Genomic DNA, 10974 nt, shown 5'->3' on the forward strand with positions numbered 1-10974 from the left:
CTTTCAAAACACTTCCGTTCACGTGCCCAGAGACACCTGACAGAGTTAGTCGCCTCTTACGATAAGCAAGAGTTACTGAAGATCAATTCTAAGCCGGACCTTCACGGGTCTGCAGTCTATGAGACACGACCAGGGATTGTGTGGAAAGCAGTGTTATTCTAACGTTTACTCATCATTCGTTGAGAAATAACATCTGAATGAACTTCCTATTTTTAACTGAGACTTTGAAATGTTGGAGTGTAGGGATTCGGAACATGAAATTAAAGATAACCCGCATTTAACATCTCACTGTCAACAATATGAAAATAAAAAAAATATTGCAACGTCTATGTGCTTCATATGCGGACGGTGAACCAAATTATCGGAGAATTTATTAACTCAGTTGCCAAAACAATCCGCATGAATATTAAAGAATGAAATGTATTTGACACTACTTCTTGTTTATTCATACTTATATTTGAGTGAAATAACAGCAAAAAACTCAGGAAGGTGGGGAAAAGACCGGCCAGATATATATTTGGGTGGGGTATTGTCCGGGTAGGGAAATGGTAGGTGGAGAATTGACATGGTGGGGAAATGACCGGATACCCTTCTATTTGAACCTTTGAAATTGACCAGTGTTTGCCTTGAAAGGAAGTGTAACGGTAAAGATCGTTTATAAATGGATGTTTTGGGGGAAGGTCAACACCCGATGATGATGATGATGATGATGATGATGATGTAGAGAATTTACGTGAGTTTACCGACATGATGCGTACGTCGCACTCGGGCTCGTCGGCCCATTTAGTGTCAGATTTTGAACAAGGGTGATTTTAACCGAATGATCGGGAAGCCGCCTGGCTGAGTGGGTTAGACGGCTGACTTTGTGTCCTAGCGATTAGGAGCCTGACTCTGAGAGTCTGGGTTCGAACACCGGATGGGACTCAATCCAACAAAAGTACTAGAATTTTTTGTACTTTACCGAGAAAGTGTAACAATATAAAACGTGAACACCAGAAAATTAGCAGTTTCGATTATCTATCACAACAAATCCTATTGAACGTGTACAGGTCCACCCGTAACAAAATCCCTGTATGTTTTGTTATGATTAGAATTATAGGTGTTTGTATTTGCTGTTAACAATTAACCAAAATGTTCTCATCTGTTTTGCAGTAAGTTTTAGCTTGTTATCAAAGATGATGATCGCTGGCATTGACATGTTGTTTTAACGATTAGCCAAGTTGTCTTACCCGAAAGCCGACCAAAGTCGTTAAATACACACCCTGCCCCAACAAATGTCTTCACCATCAGTGGTCACTTAAACCGGTCATTGCCCCTTCCCAAATTAGAGACGTTCATCAATTAACGTTCTCGCCTCTCCAAATTACATTGTAGTGGTCAGAGTGGTCACCGGATACTGGCTAACGTAAATAGTGGCGGGAATCAAGCTGACCATACATTCATTCATCAGCAGCGTTCAGAACAGACACTGAAACCGTGCAGAAGTATGGCAGATGCAACATTGTCCAGCCTCTAACAGATTACGACGCCAACTACGCGACACTGGTAGATACAGCTGTGAGTTCCCTCGTGAACAGTCATATACCTCTGCTGGGCCACCTCTGTGGAGATCTCCCCCACAAAGTGGTCTGGAAGATGATGGTGAGTATTATACTGAAACCTAGTCATTAGGCTATATGCATGCTAGTTTTATTGAAGCACAACCAACTAATAGTAGATGGCACAGCTAAAGGATTTTAATGTGTAACTTCAATTTTATTAAATTTTATTTCACTTAAACATGTACAAAACATCTTTTGTATTTGGCTTTGTTTACGTACATGTACACAATATCTAAATGTATATTTTCAGTACCTGAGCTACCACCAGCTGAGAGTACAAGACAGGTGCACAATGCTGAGTGTCGTCACGGACTACATCATTCACAGTCCTGGCCTCCTGGAGAGAGCTGTTACAAAACCAGGAACCAATCCTTCAGATATCATCCGCGTTTTGGCCCAGTGTTGGCAAAACACCCTTCCTTCCGGAAAGAGAGGTAATATCTTTTTTACAATCACGTGTGTTGTTATATTTTTAAAAGACTTCATAATTTCATAACATTCATTCATTATTTCATTACATGTTTGAATATTTGTGTTTTATTTATAGGTTTAGATGTTCAGTCTTTCCACAACCTCACGGCAACCCTGGCCAGATGCGCATCGCAGCTGAGGACCTACCACCTCCACGATCCTTTCAAAGTAGTACTCAAGCAAGCCATGCGACTGAAAGAGCAGGCCTGTGCTGACCTTGGCACGATGTGTTTTCCAACTATCGAGCCCAACTTTCCACGGATTGCTGAAATGTCCTACAACAAGATGAGAAGGTTCCGCTCTCAGGCAAACCTTGTTCCCGTGGCTGCGACTTTGCCTGCATATCCCTCACCAGCCCATCAAAAACTTCTTCCCCGTCAAGTGCGCCCAGTTTATCAACCTTTAACAATTCGACAGAAGGTCTCAACGCCGGTTCGCTTGCTTCATTCCGTTCGACCACAGCCGCCCCGATCCACGGCTTCATCAGCTATACGAACCACTCATATCTTAGCTCGCAAGGTCCTGCATGCATCAGCTCAACGAAACATTGATACATCAGTTCCCAAGCTCCTGCCTGCACCACACAATCTTCCTGCTTCAACTAGCAAGAATCCCTCTACCCTGGCTCAACAAAATCAACCAACACAGGTTCGAAAGGTGTCCCCACAGAACCCATGTGTACAAGCTCGAGAGATTCCATCTTCACCATTTCCCGCGTACACCTCTACCCTGGCTGCACAGAGTCCATCTGTAACGGTTCCTATGTCCCCTCCACCAGCTCGACAGATCCCATCTACACACACTCAACAGATGCCATCTACCCCATTTCCCGTGTACTCTTCAACCCTCTCTCGGCAGAACCCGGCTGCAACAGTTACGAAGCAGCCTTCCTCTCCGTCTACAACTAGTAAAGGGTTCCCGTCTTCCCGACACAGCACGTCCAGCCCAGTTCGACAGACCCCGTCGTTGGCCCCTGCGACAGCCGGCTATACCCTTCAGCGACGACGACCATACACACCAACACGCCATCAACCAACTACATCAATCAAAACCCGACCAGCACCTCATGCTCCTCAACCAATTCCGTCTGCTTGCGTTGGTTCTTCAGCTACTCAAACAAGAAACCTTGCTACATCACCTCAGTCTGCTAACAGACTCACCAGCAACCAACGGCTGTTGATACATGCTGAATTGAGAAGACTTCATCTTGTCTCTTCAAGTCCAGCTATGCCACGGCACACACCAAGGATGTCTCTCACCCCCAACAAGCAACCCAACACATCAGCAGCAGCCTCAGGAGCGCCTGTCCTTCATCATGCACAGAAGAGATTTGCAGAAGCCAGACAGTCTGTCTACAGACAGACACAAGTCAGCACTCTCCACCCAGCAGACAGAACCGTGACCAAGGAGCTGTTTTTCAACTAGAAGCCGATATGTAAACACTGTACGATTCACCCATTTCTCACCATTGAACAGATTAACTATTGGACGTTTTTATTTTATGTTTTGTGAATTGAGAAGTATCGATACACAGAATTTCAGCTACGACGTGACTGATAAACATGTATTGTCCTTCATAGAAGCGTACATTAAATATAGTATCTGTGTCATGTTTTGGTTGTGTTTATTATGCTGCCAGAAAGTATGCAGCCAAGGGATCACAACCCTTGGCGTTGGGAATAATCCATCTGATCCTCTTAAACTCTCTGACCAAACACAGCGTGTTACATTTCTAGGACTCTATTGGGACATTTACTTTACACACACTCACTTGGTTCTATTCACCATGAATATACCCCAGACTGCACTATTTCACTGTAAGGCCATACATCCTACTGTCGTAGTGTAATAATGTGTACCGACCCTTCATTGTCAGTTCCTTAGGACAGACAAGGATGCACAATGTGTAAATATGATGTGAGTTAAACTAGAGTAATCGTACCATTCTTTATAGAATTATGAGAGCCCGTAGGAGATAAATCTAAAATACAAACTTTTATTACAAGGATGTAAGATGTACAGCATTCAAAAAATTAAAAACGATCTTCTTTGCACTAAAATTAGGTAGCGGGGGTTTGGTAGTATGATATATAACATTTCCATCAAATAGTGAAAAGCAAAACTTGTATACATCATACAGCGCTTCACATGCAACAATTGTCAATTGAGTCTGACATTCTAAGTTGAAACGTAAATCTATGTAATTGCATTAACATATACCCAATCTGTCCATATATACTCAATCTGTTAGGGTCCATATTTACAAGTAGCCAAGAACATTTCCCACTGTGATACCTTGATGGGTGTCCAGCCCATTTCACTATTTACAGCATCATTTGGTGCATATTTACCAACATCAAGAACATACCTACAAGCACGGTGCTGCACACTGAACTCTTTAGTGCCCCTAATAGCATTGTTACAGGAGAATTAGTGAGGTAAACAGGTTAGTTAATGCGTTAAAATGCATACCTCCTATAACTTTACTACATGTATTAGCTATAACAAGACCCAGTGCCTTGCTGGCAGGCTGAGAGACACAGTTTTAACTGTAGCATTAAATCCAAATATCCATCTAAAAGCATCCATACATATCTGGTATTTCTAAGTCAGTGTCAATACACCTAAAAACTGCTCGATACTAGGATTTTGAAAACGATTTTGCCCGCATTAATTTGACGCAGCGAGTATTTAAACAGTCAAGGAGCAGCTGTAGGTCGGATTTTTTCTGCAAACAAGATCGTCGACATTCAAGAGAACACATACTTAACTATTTCTATCACACCAGATCCTAGGTGTTTGGATCTATCCGCTATGTCATTGATATAAAGAAAGATAGATAACAAACACCGTTGACTCTAAACAACTTGTGACGTTCCTGTAAATACACTGTAGTTCATTCAACCCACGCCAAAGGATGGGCTGACTAACTGAAATACCGAATACAGAAATCGAAGATATTTTTGTCCTCCTGGTTTTTATTATAGACGCCAGAGTTGAGAGATGGTCAACTGCCCCGCCTCCTCTGAACCCGTTTTGCGCATCGGCAATTACTTCATTGTCCTCACAGTTAGTCTGTTCGTCAGGATGGTACAATATAGCATGTATACAACAGACGCCAGAGTTGAGAGATGGTCAACTGCCCCGCCTCCTCTGAACCCGTTTTGCGCATGGCAATTACTTCATTGTCCGCACAGTTAGTCTGTTCGTCAGGATGGTACAAAATAGCATGTATACAACAGACGTCAGAGTTGAGAGATGGTCAACTGCCCCGCCTCTTCTGAATCCGTTTCGCGCATCGGCAATTACTTCACTGTCCGCACAGTTAGTCATTTCGTCAGGATGGTACAAATAAGCATGTATACAACAGACGCCACAGTTGAGAGATGTTAAACTGCCCCACCTCTTCTGAATCCGTTTTGCGCATCGGCAATTACTTCACTGTCCGCACAGTTAGTCTGTTCGTCAGGATGGTACAATATAGCATGTATATAACAGACGCCAGAGTTGAGAGATGGTCAACGGCCCCACCTCTTCTGAATCCGTTTTGCGCATCGGCAATTACTTCACTGTCCGCACAGTTAGTCTGTTCGTCAGGATGGTACAATATAGCATGTATATAACAAACGCCAGAGTTGAGAGATGGTCAACTGCCCCGCCTCTTCTGAATCCGTTTTGCGCATCGGCAATTACTTCACTGTCCGCACAGTTAGTCATTTCGTCAGGATGGTACAATATAGCATGTATATAACAGACGCCAGAGTTGAGAGATGGTCAACTGCCCCGCCTCTTCTGAATCCGTTTTGCGCATCGGCAATTACTTCACTGTCCGCACAGTTAGTCTGTTCGTCAGGATGGTACAATATAGCATGTATACAACAGACGTCAGAGTTGAGAGATGGTCAACTGCCCCGCCTCTTCTGAATCCGTTTTGCGCATCGGCAATTACTTCATTGTCCGCACAGTTAGTCTGTTCGTCAGGATGGTACAATATAGCATGTATACAACAGACGTCAGAGTTGAGAGATGGTCAACTGCCCCACCTCTTCTGAATCCGTCACGTTGTTTTTCACATTCTTCCTGACCATATAAGGTGTTGCAGCAAATTGTCATTCATGTTTATGTTTAGATATCCCACGATGTAGTTACACGCAAAATAGTATCTACTCTATTCTTGTAAACGAAAAACCTGAAAGTCGAGTTGATTGTACAATTTTGACTGTATCATGAATATGTATTATATGTTTCCCAGTATTACAGCGCAGTGATGTGGTTTGTAAACAATAGAGTCTGAAGTGATGTTAACATATATAACAGCTTGTTCACCAATCACCAATAAATTATATTGAAATAAACGTGAGGGTTATTGTGGCGGACCAGTACGGGTGTTATGATAGACCTCCCATAGAGTGTCATTGTAAATGTTCACAATCCGTTAGGAATAGAGTCAGTTGTACGTTTGTAACTGTATGATGAGTATGTGCGTGTGTGGTTGACGCCGGTATTACAGCTGTACGACGCGGCCTGTAAACAACAGAGTCTGGACCAGGCAATCCAATGATTGACACCATGCGATACGATGACAGAGCATGTGTTAATGAGTGAGTGAGTTTAATTTTACGCCGCACTAAGCAATATTCCAGCTGTATGGCGTCGGTCTGTAAATAATCGTGTCTGGACCAGACAATCCAGTGATCAACAGCATGAGCATCGATCTACACAAATGGGATACAGACAGACAGACAGACAGACAGACGATTTTTTATTCAGTATAAGACCTTCGGCCCAAAATACAGAAAGTTGCGCTTTATAAAAGGATATGTTAAGAGCAGATGTTAATTTTGGCATGATGTGCATGTGAATTCTCATGTGAATTTGTAAACGTTTGAATGACCAAAGATCAAGCTTTCGACAGTGACAGCAATTTCTGAGTTTCGCATGTTGTGTGCAGCTGCACAGGCTGAACGTGCAGTAACACATTGCAAGTCCATAGGCCACCATCAATGACGTCACGTCGCCTGGCACCTGCATGAGCGTTTGATTGTCTCCAATACTTGCTATGTTCACACCTTTATTTATGTATAAAGACACTGTCTGTCTATCTTTATATTTTCTGTGTGCACAGTTTCTTTATGTGGCCAGTATATATTACTTTGCCTTATTTGTTGTGCTTTATATAAAAAGATTGAAGTTTTATGCAAAATATCATAATTATGAGAAGAAATTATAGAAATAAAGTCATGTTGGGAGTTAGAATTGATGTATTTACCAATAAGTGTATTACGGAAAACACTATAAACTTCACAGATTAATAGTACATGATATTTATTTTCAATAAAATACCCTTTGGGGATAAACTGAGAGGACAGAGTATTTCTTCGTAGAGGGGTGGTGGGCTTGGTGTCTTCCAGCGTTGACAGCTATTCTAAAGTTACTGCATCTGAAGCGTGATAAAATCCTTTTAACTGAGATGGGAGTGATGAGTTCAGATAGTATTCAACAGTCAGTAGGGATTTATATTGTTTATATGAATAAGAGTCTGATAAATTATTTACATTTACACCCCATGTTTGTTGTAGGTTGTCAAGTAGTCTCTGCTTGAACATTGATAAGAAAACATTTTTGTCACCAACATCTTGGGACATCCATGCATTTCCAAATCCAAATCTGAACAAAATATATTTAATATTAGTAGCATAAAAGGTGCGTCCAATATCATCAAGGGCAGTGGGCATCCTATAGCACTGGTTGGGGAGTCTCCCAGGGACCATTTGTATCGGCCTGCACCAGTACTTGACAGCTCGTCATATACATGTATGTAAGCTGCAGTGGGGCTCTATCACATTCACCTAGCACCATTACATTACATGTATTCCTTGACACTTTGAGAAACGATTTGCACATTTTCACATTAACATCTTCAATTATTTTGCTGTAATGCATGCCGGTGTCCATATCAGTTTGGGTGTAAACATAATACCCAAATATCTGTAGAAGGGTACAAGTTCACTGTTTTTGCAATTGTAGGTCCACTTTTCATAATTTCTGAGGGGTCCACCATTTCTAAAGACCATGACTTTGTTTTCTTCAAGTTAACTTTCCTTCCAGTTTCTAAGCAGATACTTTTAATTATTTTGCAACTGGGATACGATGACATGTGTCGACCAAGTCAGCCAGCCTGACCACCCAACCCGTTAGTGGTCTTATACCACAAGCATGGGTTACTGAAGATGAATTTTAACCCGGATCTTCACGGGTTGCATTTGATAATGAATCACTATCAAATAGCAATGACACCAGGTGTTCACGAAAGTTGAGCGTATCCTGCCCCGGCGGTAGCTGCCGTCCTAAACACATGCAAAGGCTAGTCAGTTGTTCACCTGGAAACATGTGGGAACGTATGGTACAAGTATGGTACAAGTATGGTACAAGTATGGTACAAACATGTTATCAATGAAAACGTCCAGCATTTCACCGATTGTTTTCTCATTAATCTTAAAATGACAGTTACAATCGAATGACATCTCTAATCACTTTGAAGCAGGGAAGTAATACTTTTTACACTCAAAACACAGTTACTGTTTGACGATAAAACAACCACTCTCCTGTGGATGCATTTGATAGTAAGAGACACTCAGATGAGCCAGTATAAATTTACATATATAAGTTTCACTTTTCATTGCAGCTAATAAGGCATTTGACCTTTGAGTTAATCTCTTTGTAAATGAACTTGTACTATTCCGTAATATACTATTCCGAAACCTTGAAAACCGTACAGTATTTCTACACCAAAGTTGGCGATGGCGCTTTTTGATTGTTTGGGATTTTTAGAAAATATAGATTTCGAGATCCCACAGCAAAAACTTTGACTTAGTCTGGAACCTACGGTAATGTGCATTTCCGGAGCAGATCATGGTAACCATACAATTCTTCTTTACCACACCTGGCACATAGACAGGCCTAGCGCTGAAGTGGGGCATTCTGATAGTTTGGGTATTTCAAAAACTATATTTTTCGAGTTTTCATGGCAAAATCGTTGACTTAACTTGGACACTGTGGTAGTATTCATTAGTTCCATATCTGTGCTTCTTCTTTGCTTTGTCTAACAAGGGATAGTCTACAACTCTTATTGAGTCTCCCTGGTCTAACTTAGAGATTTTTGTGTCTTTTGAGTTTATATGGTATCCTAAAGATGTCCAGCGTTCGCTCTTCACGCCAAAGTGATTGGGTGATTGTTAGGCCACTTTTAGCAATACTCCACCGCCCCTGTCACGCCGAAGACCCGGGTTCGATTCCCCACATGGGTAAAATGTGTGAAGCCATTTCTGGTGTTCCCCGCCCTGATATTGCTGGAATTTTGCTGAAATCTCACTCATTCATTATAAGAAGGAAAACTATACTTTTATATGTACGTTAGGAGAAATCTCAACAATGAAAGCTGGTATAAATAAGATGAGGTTTATAAATAGTAATATTTTTGAAGTGTTAGGATTAAGTCTATTCAATTTCCCAGTTATAAACTACAATTGTGCGATTTACAAGATAAAGTTTTAATATATCCTAAAGGCACGAACGTGAGCCTATAAGTATCAAATCTGGACTGTTTATGGAATCTTCGATATATTTAGAGATGTTATTATGGCATACGCCTCTGCAGTAAAAGTAAGGTGTGATCTGGTATTCGAGAGGAAAGTGACACCGCCACCCTTGGCTCTATCTGTAGATATATCGTCTATTTTGGCTCAAAAGCGGACCGATGAATTGCAATCTAATAAGCATTTAATACTTAATGAACCGCTAATCCTAATCAAAACATCAGCCCAACTCTGTGAGGTTTATTTTTCAGAATTTATGTCCCGAAAATAAAAAAGTTGTTTAACAAACAATCATTAAAATTTTGACACAGTCCACTGTTTGTTACGAAGGAGGAGTGCAAAAGTTGAAAACAACCAAACTTTGATTAATGAGAGCATTAAATTTGAAATAAAGAGTTAAAGGGCACGGTATAATTAGTTTGTATAATGAATATAAATAAATTGTGGATAAAATATTGAAAATTAATTCTGAATTCCTTGCCTGTGACACAACCAGCTTACCAGCTTGTTGTTATTTGCTTTATCTAACACAACTAAGGTATTTCGGCGACGGGGTAGTACACTTAGTAAGAAATGAGAGGGAAAAAAATAGATATTTTGAAAGAGTGGTGTTCCTACCCAACTGATAAACATATAAAAGGTTAAAAAATGAAGTTGATAAAAAGAGAGAACTCATTTGAAAAGTCAACAGAACATATATACATACTTATAACAATTTTTAAAATGGTAAAGTGAGTGAGTGAGTTTGGTTTTACGCCCCTTTTAGTAATATTCCGGCAATATCATGGCGGGGGACACCAGAAATGAGCTTCACACGATGTACCCATGTGGGGATTCGAACCCGGGTCTTCGGCGTGACGAGCGAACGCTTTAACCACTAAGCTACCCCACCGCCCCCTAAAATGGTAAAGAGTGGAATTAGTGTATTATTGTTTTTGTTACTAGATTGTTTGGTATCATTTTGTATGAATGAGCTATTTAGTGAGTGGTTTAATTTATACATGAATTTATGTATTATTATATTGTTTACTTTATTTGTTAGGTCTGTTTGGAGTAAGGTCTTTTTATCTTATTTATTTGAGTGGAGTCCAAGTTAGAAGAGAAGAAGTGTAACTACCAAAGGTGTAGCTGTGAAGCCGATCCTTTCAAAAGACTTCCGTTCACGTGCCCAGACACACCAGACAAAGTTAGTCGCCTCTTACGATAAGCAAGAGTTACTGAAGATCAATTCTAACCTGGATTCTTCACGGGTCTGCAGTCTATGAGACACGACCAGGGATTGTGTGGAAAGCAGTGTTATTCTAACG

At 40.9% G+C, this 10974-nt stretch overlaps 1 protein-coding gene across 1 annotated transcript; it reads left to right on the forward strand.

Moving 5' to 3' along the window:
- The first annotated feature begins 1893 nt into the window (after positions 1 to 1893).
- LOC124276142 (proteoglycan 4-like) lies at positions 1894 to 3497 on the forward strand. The gene is made up of 2 exons (XM_046711816.1): positions 1894 to 2035; positions 2149 to 3497. Exons 1-2 carry the CDS (start codon positions 1894 to 1896, stop codon positions 3495 to 3497), a joined length of 1491 nt encoding a protein of 496 aa, XP_046567772.1.
- Positions 3498 to 10974: the final 7477 nt, after the last annotated feature.

This window comes from Haliotis rubra, unplaced genomic scaffold (assembly GCF_003918875.1).
Source record: "Haliotis rubra isolate DU_JTF1 unplaced genomic scaffold, ASM391887v1 Scf206, whole genome shotgun sequence".
In the NCBI taxonomy this organism is placed as follows: Eukaryota; Metazoa; Mollusca; class Gastropoda; order Lepetellida; family Haliotidae; genus Haliotis; species Haliotis rubra.